General features: G+C 40.3%; 1 protein-coding gene across 4 annotated transcripts in view; it reads right to left on the bottom strand.

Moving 5' to 3' along the window:
• The window catches only part of LOC140194900 (WD repeat-containing protein 7), a 619,189-nt gene that overhangs the window by 485,312 nt on the left and 113,384 nt on the right, over window positions 1–20,493 (bottom strand). For all 4 annotated transcript variants that reach the window (XM_072252235.1, XM_072252236.1, XM_072252237.1 and 1 more), the window contains one exon: window positions 16,961–17,156. In XM_072252235.1, coding sequence (XP_072108336.1) covers window positions 16,961–17,156 — 196 coding nt within the window. The remainder of the gene's footprint in view (window positions 1–16,960; window positions 17,157–20,493) is intronic.

Genomic DNA, 20,493 nt, shown 5'->3' with positions numbered 1-20,493 from the left:
ACAATACTCTAACTGCGGCCTGACTATTGTCTTAAAAAGCCTCAGCATTATCTCGTTTTTATATTCTATTCCCCTTGAAATAAATGCCAACATTTCACTTGCCTTCTTTACCACAGACTCAACCAGTAAATTAACCTTCTGGGACACGAGGACTCCCAGGTCCCTCTGCACCTCTGATGTTTGAACCTTCTCCCCATTTAGATAATAGTCTGCACTATTGTTCCTTTTACCAAAATACATTCTTCCAATTTGCCTAAGTTCTGCTGCAATCGCATTGCTTCCTCAGCACTACCTCCCCCTCCACCTTTCTTCATATCAACTGTAAACTTTGCCACAAAGCCATCAATTCCATTATCTAAATCATAAACAATGTCAAAAGTAAAGGTCCCAATACTGACCCCTGAGGAACACTACTAGTCACTGGCAGCCAATCAGAAAAGGTCCCCTTTATTCCCACTCGCTGCCTCCTGCCTATCAGCCATTCCTCTATCCGTGCCAGTACCTTTCCTGCAAAACTATATGATTTTATCTTGTTAAGCAGTTTCATGTGTGACACCTTATCAAATGCCTTCTCAAAATCCAAGTAAATGACATCCACTGTCTCTCCTTTGTCCACCCTGCTGTTACTTCCTCAAAGAACTCTAACAGATTTTGTCAGGCAAGATTTCCATTCACATAAACCATGCTGACATTTTATCATGAGTCTCCAAGTACCCCGAAACCACATCCTTAATATTAGACTCCAACACTTTCCCAATCACTGATGTTAGGTTAACTGGCATACAATTTCCTTTCTTTTGCCTTCCTCTCTTTTTAAAAAGTGGCATGACATTTGCAATCTTCCAGCCCTCTGGGACCATGCCAGAATCAAGTTATTCTTGAAAGATCATGACCAATACATCCAGGAACTTGAAATTGCTCACTCTGTCCACTTCTGATCCCTCTATGTCTATGAGGACTGGTGTGTGCTCTCTCGTCTTACCCTTCCTGAAGCCCATAATCACTTCTTTGGTTTTACTGACGTTGAATGCAAGGTTGTTGCTGCGACACCACTCAACTAGCTGGTATATCTCGCTCCTGTATGTCCTCTCGTCATCATCTGAGATTCTGCCAACAATGGTTGTATTGTCAGCAAATTTATAGATAGCGTTTGAGCTGTGCTTTGCCACACAATCATGGGTGTAGACAGAGTAGAGCAGTGGGTTAAGTGCACATCCCTGAGGTACGACAGTGTTGATTGTCAGCAAGGTAGAGATGTTATTTCCAATCCACGCTATGTGGTCTTCCGGTTAGGAAGTCGAGCGTCCATTTGCAGAGGGAGGTACAGAGGCCCAGGTCCGAGAGAATTGGTTGTAATTATGTGAGAGGTAACTTGATAGAGGGGGATAAGATGATGAGGCATTGCTAGACTGGACAGCCAGAGGTGTTTCCCAGGGTGGAAATGGCTAACAGAGGGGGCATAATTTTAAGTTAATTTGTGTCAGAGGAAGATTTATTTATTTATTACATACACAGAGAGAGGTGGATGCGTAGAACATACGCTGCCAAGGTTGGTGGTAGAGGCAGATACATTAGGGGTGTTTAAGAGACACTTAGCTAGGCACATGGATGAAAGAAAAATGGAAGGTTATATGAGACGGAAGGGTTAGGTTGATCTTCGTTCATTCATTTATAATGTGCTGTATCGTACAAATGGGCAATCATAGTCTTTCCTTGACCATGATTGCTCTTGGCAAGTTTTTCTATAGAAGTGGTTTACCCTCGTCTTCATCTGAGCAGTGTCTTTACATGACGGGTGTCCCCAGCCATTATCAATGCTCTTCAGAGATCGTCTGCCTGACATCAGTGGTCACATAACCGGAACTTGTGATACGCACCATCTGCTCCACGAACTTGCTCCCATGGCTTCACATGACCCAGATTCGGGGGGGGGGGGGGTGCTAAGCCTAGAATAGGTTAAAGAGTTGGCACAACATCGTGGGATGAGATGGCTGTACAGAGCTGTACTGTTCTATGTGATGACAAGCGCACTACTTAAGGTGCCAGTAATACGCTACAGCTGGCTGTTTCTACCAATTATACCACTGAGTATCATTCTGAAATTCCACCCTCAGCAAGCAAGTTCTTCCCTCCAGATTTACCATTATCCACAACAGCATAGATGCAAATTTAGCAGGGCATTAACCTCCCAGAAATGCTGGAATTCTCAAGCAGTATCACACTCGCTTCCGATTTAATACCATTTAACAAACCCATCTTCTGGTCCTTGACAGATGCCTAGAACATTAAAACTACACTGTCAGTTATAATTTTGCTTGTTGCTCTCAGTATCAGGAGCTGCAGTGACTCACAGTGGGAAAGCTCAACATTTCATCAGCACTGCCTTACCATCTACAGGTTGAAAAGAGAGTGCAAACCAGCTGCTAATACCAACTGCGAATAGAAAATAGTAACAAATTCCCAGGAAACTAATGCAGCTTTTTGTTATGATCTCATTAAGACAGTCTGAAGCTATGTACAACATTGAGAAAGTAGAGCATTTCAACATTCAATATTCAGAATCAGATTTAAAGTCGCCGGCATATGTCCTGAAATTTGTTAACTTTACGGCAGCAGTACAATGAAATACATGATAAATGAATAAAGAAAAAAACATCTATTAAATAGTTAAAGTGGTGCAAAAAAAAAACAGAAATAAAAAAAGCAGTGAGGTAGTGTTTTGGGGATCAATGTCCATTTAGAAATCTGATGGCAAAGGGAAAGAAGCTGTTACGGAATTGCTGAGTGTGTGCCTTCAGGCTTCTGTATCTCCCTTCTGATGGTAGCAATGAGAAGAGGGCATGTCCTGGGCGGTGCAGTCCTCAATAATGGACACCACCTTTCTGAAGCCCCGCTCCTTGAGGTGTCTTTGATATTACGGAGGCTAGTACTCATGATGGAGCTGCCTACTTTTACAAGTTTCTGAAACTTACTTCAATCTTGTGCAGAAGCCCCCGTGTAAAGTAGAATGAAATCATTGTTACTCCGGATCCGATGCTGCACAAACAAAATACAGTATGGGCGACACAGTAGTGTCGTGGTTAGCACAAGGCTTTACAGTACTAGCAATACGGATTCAATTTCCACCACCACCAGTGAAGGGTTTGTACGTTCTCCCATGTACGTATGGGTTTCCTTCAGGTTCTCCAGTTTCCTCCCACATTCCAAAGTTGGTAGGTTAATTGGTCAATGTAAATTAAGCCTTGATTAGGCTAGGGTTTTGGCGCGTGGCCAAGTGGTTAAAGCATCGGTCTGGTGATCTGAAGGTCACTAGTTCGAGCCTCAGCTGAGGCAGCATGTTGTGTCCTTGAGCAAGGCACTTAACCACACCTTGCTCTGCGACGACACCGGTGCCAAGCTTTATTGGCTCTAGTGCCCTTCCCTTGCACAACATCGGTGGCGTGGAGAGGGGAGACTTGCAGCATGGACAACTGCTGGTCTTCCATATAACGTTGCACAGGCCTGCGCCCTGGAAACCTTCCAAGGCGCAAATCCATGGTCTCACGAGACTAACGGATGCCTATATAAGGCTAGGGTTAAATTGGGGGATTGCTCAGTGGCTCGGCACGAAGGGCTGGAAGGACCTACTCCTCGCTGTATCTCAACAAATAAATAATAATTTTTTAAAAACAATAAATACAAATATATAAGACAGCGTACTTACATAGATTGATTATATGCTTATGAAGTTCTTCGTGATGATTTTATTCTTTGGAGCATAGAAGGTTGAGGGGGGACTTGATAGAGGTATTTAAAATTATGAGGGGGATAGATAGAGTTAACATGGATAGGCTTTTTCCATTGAGAGTGGGGGAGATTCAAACAAGAGGACATGAGTTGAGAGTTAAAGGGCAAAAGTTTAGGGGTCACATGAGGGGAACTTCTTTACTCAGAGAGTGGTAGCTGTGCGGAACGAGCTTCCAGCAGAAGTGGTTGAGGCAGGATCGATGTTGTCATTTAAAGTTAAATTGGACAGCTATATGGACAGGAAAGGAATGGAGGGATATGTGCTCAGTGCAGGTCAGTGGGACTAGGTGAGAGTAAGAGTTCGACACATACTAGAAGGGCCGAGATGGCCTGTTTCCCTGCTATAATTGTTATATGGTTATATGATTCTGGCCCAACTTCTGCATGTATGTTCTTGATGGCAGGTAGGCTAGTGATTATGATTCGTTGAGCAATTTTGACTACTCATTGTAGAATCTCCTTATCTGCCACAGTGCAGTTTCCCTACCATGTTATGATGCATTGAATTACATACGTCTGAACTGTTCTAGCAGTCTGACCTACCAACTCAGATCAGTGCTGCCGAGATCAAGAGTACTGAGAGTGGTGAAATTTCTGTCAGCACAAGTAGGATGATTTAAATGGGCTACAATACTTTACAGAGGGATATGGCACTGCTGCACACTGCCTTATTTTGTCTACAGCTAGCCAACTAGAAGATACGTAAACAGGCACGCAAGTTCATTTGCCTGTCTTAAATGAAGAAAGTTATTAAGTTTTGGGTTATGGAAGTGACTGCAGGCAACTGGAAGATATGTTCCAAATACAGATGTGATTGCCTGCAATCACACCATTATCCACAATCTACCACATGCTGCAAACAATCTGCATGGCTACGTCTGTCTAAACCTCTGTTCTGTATTCAATAATCAGGTATAAATTACCAGTTTGAAATGTGTAATACCTCAAGCTGAAACAAGTCAACACTTTTTGCTGCTGCTGAATACTGCTGTAGGTTTCAATTAACCTCTTTATATCACCTGAATTGTTTAATTCCAACAATCAAGAATTGAACCTGTAATAAGCAAATTAACAGTTCATCAACTGGATTCCCCACACTGCACCTTGGATAAAGCCACAAGACAATAAGACATAGGAGCAGAATTTGGCCATTCAACCCACTGAGTCTGCTCCATCATTCCATCATGGCTGATTTATTATCCCTCTCAACTCCATTCTCCTGCTTTCTCCATGTAACCTCCGATACCCTGACTAATCAAAACCTATCAAACTCCACTTTAAATATACCTAATAACTTGGGTATATGGCAATAAATTCTATAGATTCACCATTCTCTAGCTGATGAAATTCCTCCTCATCTCTGTTCTAAAGGGAATGTCTTATTTTGAGCTTTGATTCTCTGGTTATAGACTCCTCCGCTACAGGGAAACATCCTCTCCATATCCAACTCCATTGAGGCCTTTCAATATTCAATAGGTTTCAATGAAACCCCCCTTGATTCTTCCAAAGAAAGAAAGATTTCAACCATTTTATCCTCTGCATTGAAAAACGGAGCACTCACACAAACAACAAAAAAATCTTATTGCTTGATTTGCATTCCTCTTGTATATGAAGCAGGAAAAGAACATCTTCAATCATGACTGTTAAATCGAATTACAATCATAAACTCTTAATCTGATACATTATGCCTGATATTGAACAATTCATAGTTAGTAATCCCACTTAAATGTTTTCAATTTATAGCTTTCAGAGATATAATCTAAATTAGCTCAGAATGTACAGATCTACAGTATTTACCTTTCATTTAAAATTTACATCTCTTTCTTTTATATACCTTGACAGATACATTATAAGTATCCTTGAGATTCAATTTGTACTCCATTTGTGGTATATCTATTGCTCACTGTCATCCATTGTGGGACATAAATCATCAGCCTTGATCCATTGCAATTCTTCTATTTACTGTGTGTGTGATACAATCAATCTACACTACAAATAATTGACACTGATATTTTATCCATCATCCTGGTGAACACAAGTCATACACAGAATTAAAACACTATCGCACTTTCCTGGTTTCCTCTTTTGTATTATGAGCAAATATTCCTGCAGACATAGTTTCTATGCAAATGAAGAAGAAAGATGAGACATCAGTGTCACGGAAGTCATGAACGATGAAAGTGCTCTTACCTTAGTGAGCAAGAGTATGATTAAAGACCACTAAATTATTTAAAAGCACTGATAATGTATGTGCATAGTTTAGGTCAATATAATTGCATGCGTTTGGTAAGAGCAACAAGAACAACCCCTGTGAAAAACAAAGAAACTTCGGATCTGGCAAAAAGAAACAAAGAAAAGAGCCTGTATATTATAACAAAGATACATCAAAATACCAACAACAGAAGATACAAGTTTCTCAGGAAACTAGAGTGCACTAAAAAGTCACTCCACCAATTAGAAATGCTAGGATGGCACAGGTGATATATGGTGAAGTTTTTGCGAGCAACTCACAAAACTACTAGATGTTCTTCTAGATATACATTTTCTGAACTAGGATCAATGCAATTCACAGCCTGTAATTTCCCATTCAGAAATGTACTTTTGTGCCATCTAAATGAACAAGCAATTTTACAATCTTCTGGAGGATTTAGCGAACTTGACCACCGAGAATGCAGGAACGGCACATTGACAATGAAGTTCCGCCATTGTTGGGACAGACTTGAGGCCAGAATAAAGACATACCCGAGAGCAGAAAATGAACCAGTGATTAGATACAACTTGGTGCCAGCCAAGATCCCCCAGGTGAGCTTACATTTGAACCATCTCCTGCTCATCTGACTACTACTATCGGGCTGGAGGTGCAGCACTCTTGGGTCCCACACTGCCAGCTATGGGAGCAATTGTTGCCCTACACCCAATGGGCTCCTGGACTGGGTTCACTCGCGTCAGTGCTGAACTAATTCCGCAGACTGTGGACTCACTTTCTGGAAGTTTACAGTTCACATTCTATATATTATCTATTTACTTTATAAATAATTGTATAACTTGTCTTCCTTTTGAACATCAGATGTTTGTTCGTCCTTGTTGTGTCCATTTTTCTTGGAATCTATTGTGTTTCTTTGTTTTGTGGGTATCTGCAAGAAGATGAATCTCAAGATTGGCTAAGATATACATTGACAATAAATTTACTCTGAACTTCGGTACTTAATAAATATAAATTCCTTCTTGTTTAGAATCAATGTTGGAAGAGATTTCTTTACTGAAGGTATAAACATTTGAAATTATCCACCAAACAATACAAAATTGAAACTGCATTTATTATGTGAACATGTTCCAAATGTTCAACAGATTAAATTTAGAGATGCAGTAACATAAAGCAGTCAGGTGCATGGAGTAATGCTTCAAACACCAGTGTTTTCTCTCATACAGTTCCAGATTTGTTTGATTATTTTACTTTACTCTGTTTTCCTCTCTCTAGTCCTCCTCCAGGTCAATTATCTGACATTAATAAGACTTGCACCAACTTCATCAAGTCAACACCAATCTATGTCATCCACTATATTGGTATCATAATATCCCTTTTGTTTTCCCCATCCCTTCCTATTCTCTGCAAGTTGAAAACATGCAAGTTTTCTAAATGATAGACAGTATATTGATTTCTGCATTGTTGCTGTTTTATACATGCAAAGAAATTTCATCAAAAACCACTTCTGTGGCCAAATTCCACTGTTTTCACCTTCAGTTGGCCCACCTAGCATATGCTGGAAATCCAGGCAACACATACAAAATGCTGGAGGAACTCAGCAGGCCAGGCAGCATCTATGGAAAAGAGTACATTGATGTTTTGTGCCGACAGCCTTCAGCAGGACTGGAGAAAAAAGAAGAGAAAGGGTAGAATTAAAAGGTGAGGGGAGGCGACTCCAGAGAAGGGCGATTGGACTCATTCTAGGTGTTCAGGGTATGAGCTGTGAAGAAAGATTGAAATAATTAAATCTTTTTAGCCTAAGTAGACATAGAATAAGAAGAGATATGATAGGATTGTTCAAAATCACTAAGCTATAAGTAAAGTGAATGCCAGCTGCTACTTCAAAATTAATCCATCATCAAGGACATGGGGTCATAGGTGGAACTAAATCAGAATTAATTAGAGTGCTGAAGGTAAGTCAGATGTATCAGAATTACAGTGTTGGAAAGGGAATTACAGAGTTATGAGAGAAGAGTTGGCTAGAGTTGATTGCAAAAGAACACTGGCAGGGATAATAGAGCAGCAATGACTGGGATTTCTGGAAGCAAATAGGAAGACACAGGATATGTACATCCCAAACAGGAAGAAGTATTCTAAAAGAAAGATGACACAACCGTGGCTAACAAGAGAAGTCAAAGCCAACGTAAAAGCCAAAGAGAGGGCACATAATAGAACTGTGTACATACATCTATTGATGCTTCTGGACACACCTTCAGTGATGTTCCTGGAATCATCGGGTGCTTCGGGTCTTTCAACATCATACAGCCTCCTCCAGGTGACCCAGCCGGGGCTGATCAGACCCCAGCTTGTGTCCAGATGGCTAGCTACTTATGACTCCATGGCTCCCCTCTCTTGAGCCATAGCCATCTTGAGGCCCTCTCTGCCGCATCGGTGGTGCTGCGGATGGCTCTCTTCTTCCTCTCTCCTTCGATACCCAAAATGCTGAAGGCCCTAACTAAAGAACCAGCTATGAATCCCCTACAACCAACCTCCACTGGGAGACACCTCGCTCTCCATCCAGCCTGCTGACAGTTGCTGACCAGTTCTGCGTACTTGGAGAGCTTCCTTTCAAAGGCCTCTTCCAAGCTATCTTCCCATGGGACTGTCAGCTCCAGCAGCACCACTTGCTTAGTAGCAAATATTAGTGGGAAGTTCAAGAATTAGGAAGCTTTCAAAAACAAACAGAAGGCAACAAAACAAGTCATTAAGAAGTTAAAGATGGAATACAAAAGTAAGCTAGTCAATAATATTAAAGATGATGCCAAAGTTTCTGCAAATACATAAAATGTAAAAGAGAGACAAGGGAGGTAGTAATGGGGGACAAGGAAATGGTGGATGAACTGAATAAGAATTTTGCGTCAGTCTTCTCTGTGGAAAACACCAGCAGTGTGGTGGAAGTTCCAGGTGTCATGAAGTTCCATGAAGTACGTGGTTACCAAAACTAGAATCAAAGCTAGAGAAGGTTCTTGGGAAATTGAAAGGACTGAAGGTAGATAAGTCAACTGAACCAGATGGTGTACACTCCAGAGTTCTGAAAGAGGTGGATGAAGAGATCATGGAGGTATTAGTAATCATCTTTCAAGGATCAGTAGATTCTGGACTGGAAAATTGCAAAAGTCACATCACAGGGACAGAGGCAGACAAGAGGAAACTGTAGGCCAGTTAGTCTGACCTCATTGGTTGGGAAGATGTGGGAGCCAATTATTAACAATGAAATCTCAGGGTACTTGAAAGCACATGATGAAATAGGCCATAATCAGCATAGTTTCCTCATGAGAAAATCTTGCCTGACCTATCTCTTGCAATTCTTTAAAAAAAAGGTTACAAGCAAGATAGACAAAGGAAAATCAGTTAATGTTGTGCACTTGGATTTTCAGAATGCCTTTGACAAGGTGCACATTAGTCTGCTTAACAAGCTATGAACTCATGGTATTACAAGAAAGATTCTCGCATGGATAGAGCAGTGGCTGATTGGCAGGAGGCAAAATGGGGAGAATAAAGAGAGATTTTTCTGGTTGGCTGCTGGTGACTAGTGGTGTTCCACAAGGGTCATTGTTGGGGCCGATTCTTTTTACGTTACATGTCAATGATTTGGACGATGGAATTGGCGGTTTTGTTGCAAAGCTTTCAGATAATATGAAGGTAGGTGGAGGGGCAGGTAGTTTTACAGAAGTAGAGAGGCTTCAGAAGGACTTAGACAGATTAGGAGAACGGGCAAAGAAATGGCAGATGGAATACAATGTCAGCAAGTGTACGGTCATGCATTTTGGTAGAAGAAATGAAAGGATTGAATATTTTCTAAATGGAGAGAAAATGAAAAAAAACTGAGGCACAAAGGACTTGGGAGTCCTTGTGCAGGATTCCCTAAAGGTTAATTTGCAGGTTGAGTCTGTGGTGAGGAAGGCAAATGTGATGCTAGCATTCATATCAAGAGGACTAAGATATAAAAGCAAGGATGTAATTTTGAGAATTTATAAAGCACTGGTGAGACCTCACTTGGAGTATTGTGGGCAGTTTTGGGCTCCTTTGCTCAGAAAGGATGTATTGAAAATGAAGAGGGTTCACAGAATGTTCACAAAAATGATTCCAGGATTGAATGGCTTGTCATATGAAGAACATTTGATAGCTCCGGGCCTGTATTCACTACAATTCAGAAGAATGATAGGTGACCTCACTGAAATCTATTGAATGGTGAAAGGCCTTGATAGAGTTGATGCGGAGAGGATGGATGTTCCCTATGATGGAAGAATCTAAGACCAGAGGACACAGCCTCAGAATAGAAAAGGCGTCATTTTTGAACAGACATGAGGAGGAATTTCTTTTGCCAGAGAGTGGTGAGTCTATGGAATTATTTGCCACATGCAGCTGTGACGGCCAAGTCTTTATGTATATTTAAGGCAGAGGTTGATAGATACTTAATTTGTCAGAGCATGAAGAGGTATGGGGATAAGGCTGAGAGGAAAATTGGATCAGCCGTGATGAAATGGCGGAGCAAACACGATGGGTCAAATGGCCCAATTCTGCTCCTATGTGTTATGATCTTATAGAGACTGGTTAAGGGGAGATTTCAGACTAACATCAGGAAGCATTTCTTTACAAAGCGAGTTGTGGACACATGGAACAAACTACCTAGTTGTGTAGTTAAGAGTAGCACCTTAGAGACTTATAATTCTAAACTTCATAGTTATTTCATAGTTATATGAATAGGAATTTGGCAAGCTTTATTGGGCCGAATGGCCTGTTCTTGTCAAAAACTTCCTGATGTTCTAATATAAAGTCTAATATAAAATGTAATGTTCTAATATAACCCTTCCCTCCCACATAGTCCTCCATTTTACATACATCGATGCGCCTAAGACTCTCTTAAATGTTCCTTATGTACTATACGCCTCTTATCATGGTAACAATAAATACAATAAATACAAAAAATACAAAAATCAAGCGCAAAAACAATTTAATAGTGCAAAGTAGAGCAAATCAAAGTGCTGAAGTGCTAATAACAGAAGAGGTAGAATTAAGGGTTCAAAGACATGACCCCATCTCTGAGAAGGAACTTTGTGCATTAGGAGGTACATACGTTTTTTGTAAACCATATATTTCATTAGCAGTAAATATCAGCATTGTGATCTCTTTTAAAGTATAGTAGCTTCTCAATCTATCATTTTAAATTCTGTTTTGTTTTGTAATTTCAAAATATAAAATCTAATTGGAAGAAAAACAAGACAGTCAAAAGATGAGAGTCTTACTTTGTTCTTTGCTTTAGCGAGAGGTGTGCATAGCACATGGTGACATGATGACATATGCCATTTATATACTTTGTTTAAACAACAAAGAATGCTTCACCAAACAATATATTTACAATGTTTCTCAAATACTGAAATATTAAATACACAAATTTGTTCTTCCTAAATTTTGCATAGAATTTAAGAACTTGATTTTGCATTGAATTAAAATATATTCCATTTTTATATAAGATTCTCTCACTAAAGGCTTTATAACACCCAAATTATGAATTAACCTTATGTTATTTTTTAAGCAAAAATAAAAAAGGGAAATGCTTTTCACTAACTCACTTGAAAATTTCAGTTTTTAAAAATTAATGAGTAACTCCTCTCGAAATCTTCTAGATTCTAGGTTCCAGAGGATCAAATGTGTTAATGTTCAATAATCTCATTAGTAGAAAAAACAAGTTTAAAATCTCTTCAAGCTACTTGAGGAGCAAGAAAGATTATTGGATTCAGGTGATGGTGAAAAAATATTGCACCAGTAAATTGTGTCTATGCATTTACAAAGATACATTGCAAATTAACTCTTCATAGATATGTGAACAACAGGATTGAAACACAGTACCTGGCCAGACAGCCACAGAATTGGAGTTGTTAGCACAATACTATTACAGTGCAAGCAATCACCGACCAGGGTTCAATTTCTGCTGCTCTCTGTAAGAAGTTTATACATTCTCTCTGTGAACACGTGGGTTTCCTCTAGGCACTCCAGCTTTCTCCCACATTCCAAAAGATTTCCAGTTAGGGTTAGTAAGTTTTGGGTATGCTATGTTGTCACCTGAAGCACCTGAAACTCGTGGGCTGCCTCCAGCACAATCTTAGAACTGTGCTGATCATTGATGTGCCATCACCGACGACCAACTCAGACCAACTGTGTTGGTTGTTGACGCAAAACACATTTTGCTATACATAACAGGTGACAAATATAGCTGATCTTTTTAAGTCTCATTCTGCATTTGCAATTTCAAATATTTTCTAATACAAAGTCTGTATCAATTTAGTTAAACTATAACTAATCTGCAAGTGTAGGCAAACAAGATATTGCAAGTATACTCATAGATAACAAATCAAAAGCTTAAGTTAAGAGAAAAAAATACTTAAAATTGTAAATTTCAATAAGATGCTTTCCACTACCCCTCCGGCAAGCATTATCCCCATTACAAGTTTTTGTGGACAAGTTGTTTCTAAAGTTAAAAAAAAAGCTGTTTTTAAAAAAAAAACACAACTTCATCATTTAACATCACAAAATATTTATACAGGAATAATATTCCAAACTTGACACCAAAGACATAGTATGGCAGATGATCAAAACCTTAATCATAGAAGTAGATTTAAGGAGCACCTTGAACAAGAAAAGGAGATCAAGAGGCAAAGCAGATTAGTGAGTGAAAGCTGGAGTTTATGGCCCGAACAGTCGAAAACAGCTAATGGCACAGTACTTAATTCTGGAAGATCTGGAGACCAGAATCAGAGGAATGTATGTTTCTCAGATGTTTAAGTGGCGAGAAGGAATTGCAGAGATGGGAAAGTATAAAACCACAGAGGGATTCTATAGCAATGGTGTCAATTTTAAATTCAAGGCTTTGCTTAATCACAAAGGTTAATAAGCCTAAGGTGATGGATAAACAGAAGTTAGCATACAAGGACATGAACAGAAGATTTTAGAATAACCTTAATTTAGCAGAACTGCTTCCTCGGTACTTAGAACATAGAATACTACAATACAGTACAGTCCCTTCAGCTCATGATGTTGTACCAACCCTATAACCTACTCAATCTAATCCCCCCCACTTCCCACAAAACACTGTTTTTTTCATCCATGTTCCATGTGCATGGTGAAAGGAAATTTTCTCCATCTAAAATCTGGGAAAACTAATACAGGTTTCCCCCAGTATCCAAAGGTACAGTATTCCTATGAAACCAGTCATAAGCCGAAATGGCGTAAAGCGAAGAAGCAATTACCATTAATTTTTAATGGGAAAAACTTTTGAGCGTTCCCAGACCCAAAAAAAACCTACCAAATCATACCAAGTAGCCTAAAATAACACTAACATATAGTCAAAACAGGAATGATATGATAAATACACAGCCTATATAAAGTAGAAATACTTTCCTGCAATCATTGCAGCACTGTCAAGCGTAGCAAAAATCTCACGCAAGCGCTCTGGGCGGAAGCACTCTCTCCAGTAACCTTCAAGCTATGAAGCTGCCGTCACCTCAAAAACCGATCCAACCACCCATGACTACCTTTAAATTCCACTTTCACAAAAATGTCTTTCATTTATATTGGAAAAATGTTTGCGTGTTCCCAGACCCAAAAAATAACCTACCAAATCATACCAAATGACACATAAAAATACACAGCCTATATAAAGTAGAAATAATGTATGTACAGTGTAGTTTCACTTACTGGAATTGGGAAGACAGCGAGCACACTGATGATGGTGTGTTAGGCTGAGGTTGCAGTGGTGAGAGGTACAGGAGACTGGTCACTAACGCCTTCTATGTCTGCCTGCCTCGATGTCGAAGGCCGAGGTTCGTCATCTGCTGTGGCTGATGTGGAAGGCTTGAGAAACGACAGTATGCTTGACTGCTTAGCCTCACGCACTTTTCTATCATACAGTTCTTTGTAAGCACTCAAACCGTTCTGCAAATATGCCCTAAACCTACGTGACCTTTCAAAATTAAAGTCATACTTCCCTGCAATCATTGCAGTGCTGTCAATCGCAGTGAAAATCTCACGCAAGTGCTTCATGTTCAGTTCCTGGACGACTTCACTTTCGGGCCGTTCGCTACTGCGTTCACATTTTGCGTATGGTAAGCATTAATTGTGGCTATTATGCCTTGGTTGCATGGCTACAGTAACAATGTTGTATTCAGCAGTAAGAACACAACACGAATGTTACCGCCATACTCGGTAATACCAGGTGGATGAGCAGCACAATTAACAACAATCACAAGACACCTACTATCGAGGTTATTTTCTCTACAGTATTTTTCAACAAAAGGACTAACGTATTCACTCATGTACTCAGAAAAAATCCCTTGGGTATTCTAACCACTTGGATGTGAACGGAACACAGCAGCAAGTGTATTCTTCTCAACGCCTTCAAGGGCCCTCGGATTTTCTGAATGGTACACTAGTAGAGGCTTAAGGACAGCATCACCAGTGGCGTTAATAATAGGTATTAGGGTAAACTTGTCCTTCGACGCCTTGTGTCCCTTAGCCTGCTTTTCTTCTATTGAAATAAGCGCCTTGCTCAGCAATTTTTTCCAATAAATTGCAGTTTCATCACAGTTAAACACCTGTCTATACAAATAACCACCTTCTGTAATTATTTTCTTCAGTTCTGCTGGGAACTTTTCGGCAGCTTCAGCATCAGCCGAAGCACTCTCTCCGGTAAACGTTAAACTACGAAGCTGCCCTCGCCTCAGAAACCGATCAAAGGACCCATGACTACCTTTAAATTCCACTTTTGCAACACTTTCATCACCACCGCCCAGTGCTTTCTGTTTCAACTTATTAAAAAGACTGACTGATTTCTCCTTAAGTATAAGATAACTTAGCAGAACACCATGCTTTGTACACCCATCAATCCACTCAAGTAATAGACTTTTCATTTTATCCATTATTGGATGCCAACTAAAAGAGACCACTTTGCTACGAGCAGAACCAATAGTAACATCGGCAGCTTTCAAAATTCTTTCTCTCTGCGTGTAAATAGTGCAAATGGTGAACACAGGCAAATTCAACGTGCGGACGATGTCCTTACTTCGTTGACCATGATCAAAAGGCTTAATTACGTCCAGTTTTATGCTAAGCATAACACCCTTACGAGCTATCTTAGGCTTTTCCAATACCTTAGAACTCATCTTGTTAACGGATGCACAAAATAAATCGAGGTAAAGCACAGATGCTCACAGACGCTCACAGACACGTGCTTAAGCTATGGCGGCTAGAATGCAGTTCCAGGGGAGGAGCTTGGCAGCTCGGGGCGCACGCTGCCTTTTTACATAAAAGTGAAAACACTTTTCGGGTAGCGAAAACAGGTAACTAATGTAGGTCTTTCGTAACAGCGAGCTGTCGTAAAGTGAACGTTCGGAAAACGGGGGCCACCTATATATAGTACAGGATGAGAAAAAAGTTCAAGCCAAGAATACAGAAGCACAGATTCAGCAGCAGATGAATCAATGCATGACTGGGCCAGAATTATTACAGACATTGTGTTTTTTTATTTTATTTATCTAGAGATACAGCATGGAACAGGCCTTTACAGTCCAACGAGCAGCACCACCCAGCAACCCACTAGCCTAATTACAAGACAATTTACGATGACCTGTTAACCTTCTATCTGGTACATCACTGGACTGTGGGAGGAAACTGGAGCACCTGGAAGAAACCCAGACAGTTCACATACAAACTCCTTACAGATAAATTCTGAACTGAACTCCAAACTCTTTGACACTCTGAACTGTAATAGCATCTTGCCAACCGCTAATTTACTGTGGCCACCAATGAAGTCTGAGAGATAGTACATACAGTATGTGTGTGGTCAAAGCTCATCTCAAGTATGGGCCATACACTGGCAGATGGGACCAGCTTCGATGGGGAATCTAGGTAGACATGGACAAGTTGGGCTGAAAGGCTTCTTTCCATGCTGTATAACTCTGTTCAACTCTTTAAGGCTGTTATAGCTGGGGGAGGTAAAGGGGACAAGCTCTCATTACCTATTAAATGCTCCCAATAGCGTGCACCTCAAATGGCCTCTAACAACCAAGTCCAGCTGGCCTTCACGTGTAGCTTAGCTATGCCTGGCAGAACCATTTCCACTAACAAGGGAAGGGGCAAAGGCATACTGCTTCGGGCAAACGGGGCTCATTAGCCATGATTGGCGGCTCATCTAGGAGAAGGAAAACTCTGATCTCAAACCTCTGCTACTTTGCAGCTACACTCTCTCATGCCAAATGTTTCCAGAGTAAATCCCCAAAGGGAAAATCCAGAACTGGAGTCCATAAGGCAGTCCTATGTTGAGTTCAACATTGACTGGTAACTCCTGCAACACTGCTGGTACCAAACTCTATCAGTCTCTCTCTTTCTTTTTGGTTTATCAGATGCGTGGAATGGAAGAGCTTGCTACAAGGGCTCCATATCATACTGCCCAGGAATGAGCATCTCGACAGGTAAGATACAACATCCATGGGCAACCCTGACTGACGGAGGCCTCACATAACTCTATAATTCTCCAAGTCAATCATGACAGCATGGCTGCAAGCAATCTTGATAAATTTACAAAAATAGTTCCTTCTTCCCAATGTTTGGTTGGAAGAGGGGGTTTTCCCTCATCTGGTATTGAGTATATTTCCACCCACCATCTCACCTCTTTTCCTCTACTACTTACTGAGGAACAGTGTAGAGGCAGTGGTTGGGTGAAGAGAGATGTACAGATAGAAATAAATAACAAGCAAACAACTGGCTTTCCCATAACTCCAAATGCAGCTTCCCCATTTCTTCTATTGTATATTATTGAAGTTCTATAGCCATGATGAAGCAGACAGATTAATACAAATAATGGCAATGATTTGATCTGTTATCAGTTACATTAACTGCTATCATTGCTATCAAAAGTGAGAAGGATGAACTCACCAGTGTCCATTTGCCAGACGTACACTGATCCATCTGAGCATCCAACCACCAGGTAATCATCAGATGGCCTCCACTTAATAACTTGAATAGGAAACAGATGTCGTGATGCCAACATTATGCACTTCTTCTCTCGAAGGCTGAGAAGACCCACTGAATGATCACTGGCCACCGAACAGATGCAATACTGTACACGAGACTAGAGCCAAACCAAAATGAGGAAGAAAATGTATAGTTTTCAATATGGCAGCCAAATTTGATAATGGAGAATTTTCACAGAATATTTCATGTTCTTTGAAAAAGGCATGATTACAAATCATTCATTTAATCTGAAAGTCAACTTGCATAATAATTATCTTGTTGACTGATTACAACTATACTTAACGGCATAGTTAAAGACTGCTCTTTGGACAGCCAAAAGAACTATGGAAAACAGACTATGGATGGTACAATAATGACATGCTGCTGCTGCACAACATTCAGGTACTCTCAGGACCATTTCTGCACATAGTTCACAAAGTAAACTTGTGTTTCTTGTATCCTGTGTGCACCACGTATCAGCAGTCAGTCAACCTTTCTGATGCACACTGACACAATACTGCATCAACATTTCACATGTAATGCTGTTATCCACATTGTACTGCTTCCCCTCCCTGCACCTTCTTATTCCGGCTTCTTCCCCCAACACCCCACTTCCTTTTCAGTCCTAATGAAGTTTCTGTGTCCAAAACAATGACTGTTCATTCATCTCTCGATGCTGCCTGACCTGCTGAGCTCCTCCAGCATTTTATGTGTGTTACTTTGAATTCCTACCATCCTCTGTGTAAAAACACTTACCTATGATATACCCCCTATACTTTCCCCCAAACACCTTAAAGTGATGTGCGCTTGTATTAGCCATTTCTGCCCTGGGGAAGAAGTCTGATTGTCCAATCTATCCATATCTCCCATCAGGTTATACAACTCTATTAAGTTACCCCTCATCTTCTTCTTTCCAACAAGAAAAGCCCGAGTTTGCTCAACAAATCTTCATAAGATATGCTCTCTAATCCAGGTAATATTCTAGTAAATCTTCTCTGCAGTCTCTCTAAAGCTTCCACATCATTGCTATCATTGCTATGTCAACATGATCTAGAGTCTTCTTTCAATATAGAAAGCAAAAAGCTGTCTTAACGTTTCCATTGTAAAAATGACTTTGTAAGTTTACACTGAATACACAGAAATAGGAACTAAAATAGATCTGAGGCCAACAATCTAACTCTGCTGCACATAAAAATTGCACAGTATCAACCTCTCATTTGCTACAGCAGAGGAGATATTTACATTCATATAACATAAATTTTAGGCTCCATTATAGGAAGGATGTCGAGGCTTTAGTGAGGGTGCAGGTGAGGTTTATCAAGATGCTGCCTTGATTAGAAGGCATGAGCTATAAGAGGTTGAACAAACTTGAGTTATTTTCTCTGGTGCGGCAGAGCCTAAGGGGAGAGCTGATAGAGGTTTATAAGATTATGTGAGGCATAGATAAAATAGACAGGATCTTCTTTTCAGGGTTGGCATGTCTAATACCAGAGGGCATACTTTTAAGGTGAGAGGGGATAATTTCGAAAGAGATGTGAGGGGCAAGTTTATTACACAGAGAGTGGTAAGTGTCTGCAATGCAATGCCTGGAGTGGTGGTAGAGACAGATACATTAGGGACTTTTAAGAGACATTTAGATAGGAACATGAATTGAGGAAAATGGATGGACTTTGTGCAGGCAGAGGGGATTAGTTAGATTGCCCATTGGATTACTAATTTAATTGGAATGGTACAACACCGTGGGCTGAAGAGCCTGTTTCTGTGCTTTACTCTTCTATGTTTTATAAACAATTAAATTTATCAAAATTCATCACTTTCGGTATGAGAAAGGCAAATTCTAAGCTTTTTATAATTGTAAACCAATAGTATATAGAGTAACCCACTGGTCTTAATGTTGAGAACTCTTGTCATGCCCGTATCTAAATCCCATGGTCATTCAATACAAAGCAGTGCACAATCGAAAGGAAATCTTCCTTATAACTGCAATAACGGATACCGAAAGAATGGATAGCTGGATTTTCTGTCAGTATTTATTGAAAAATTTGCCAACATTCAGGGAAACAAAATACCCACTGGCCAATCTAAATGGAAAGTTGGCTCCAAAACCCCTTGTAATAAATATCGTAAGGAACAAAAACTAGGTTTTATCAAAGCAACTTTTGTAGTTGACATGTCGACTATAACCATGGATTAAGCAAGATGGAAAAGCTCAATTTTGGCTCTCCTTTGGTCGAGGTTGATCTTGGATGTAACATCCAAGTTGTCTATGTTGTTGGTACAGCACCATCTGTAGTTGATGAGACCAATGAGAGAGGGCAGTTCCTGTTGCAAAGGTTGCATCTATGAGTTGCTTCAACTCTGCTGGAGCTGCAGAGTGGCACTATTGGCGACATCATCTGGCTACATACAAGGTAAAAGTTTGCATAATGTCAGAAGTATCCACCTTTATGTGCATCTATATCATAAACCTATTAGCAGAGACTACAAACTCTAGCTTGAGGGAAATAAAAGCTCAGGAATTGGCTATTGATAGGGTAAATGCAAGCAGGTTTGTTTTAGAACAGAGGGCATTCAACATGGAAATCTATAGCACATTATAGGACTTCCGGCCCACACGGTTCTGCTGACCATGTGACCTATTCTAGAAACTACCTAGAATTACCTTACCGCATAGCCCTCTATTTTTCTAAGTTCCATGTACCTATCTAAGAGTCTCTTAACTAGTATTAAGAGACTATTAAATAAGAAACTATTGTATTAAATAGTTAAATTAAAAATAATGCAAAAACAGAAATAGTTAAAAAAGTGAGGTAGTGTTAATGGGTTCAATGTCCATTTAGGAATCATAAGGCAAAGTGGAAGAAACTGTTCCTGAAATGCCTCTTGTGTGCCTTCTAGTTTCTGTACCACCTTCCTGATGGTAACAATGAGAAGAGGACATGTCCTGGGTGATGGGGCTCCTTAATAAAGGATGCCAACTTTCTCAGGCACTGCTCCTTGAAAATACTGTAGGCTAATACCTGTGATGGATCTGACTAATTTTACAACTTTCACAAGACAAAGGAGCAGAAGTAGGCCATTCGTCCCATCGAGTCTGCTCCGCCACTCCACCATGAGCTAAACTATTCTCCCATCTAGTTCCAATTTCCAGCTTTTTCCCCCTATCCCTTGATACCCTGAGTAATTAAATACCTATCAATCTCCTCCTTAAACACCCTCAATGATCGGGCCTCCACAGACATATGTGGCAACGAATTCCATAGATCCACGACCCTCTGGCTAAAAAAATTTCTCCTCATCACTGTTTTAAATAGGTACCCTCTAATTCTAAGACTGTGGCCTCTTGTCCTGGACTCACCCACCAAGAGAAACAGCCTTTCCACATCTACTCTGTCCAACCCTTTCAACATTCGAAATGTTTCTATGAGATCCCCTCTCATTCTTCTATACTCTAA

The sequence above is a fragment of the Mobula birostris genome, chromosome 3 (genome assembly GCF_030028105.1).
Source record: "Mobula birostris isolate sMobBir1 chromosome 3, sMobBir1.hap1, whole genome shotgun sequence".
Classification (NCBI taxonomy): Eukaryota; Metazoa; Chordata; class Chondrichthyes; order Myliobatiformes; family Myliobatidae; genus Mobula; species Mobula birostris.
The sequence above is the reverse complement of the archived record's forward strand: the minus strand, read 5'-3'. Positions and strand labels throughout refer to the sequence as shown.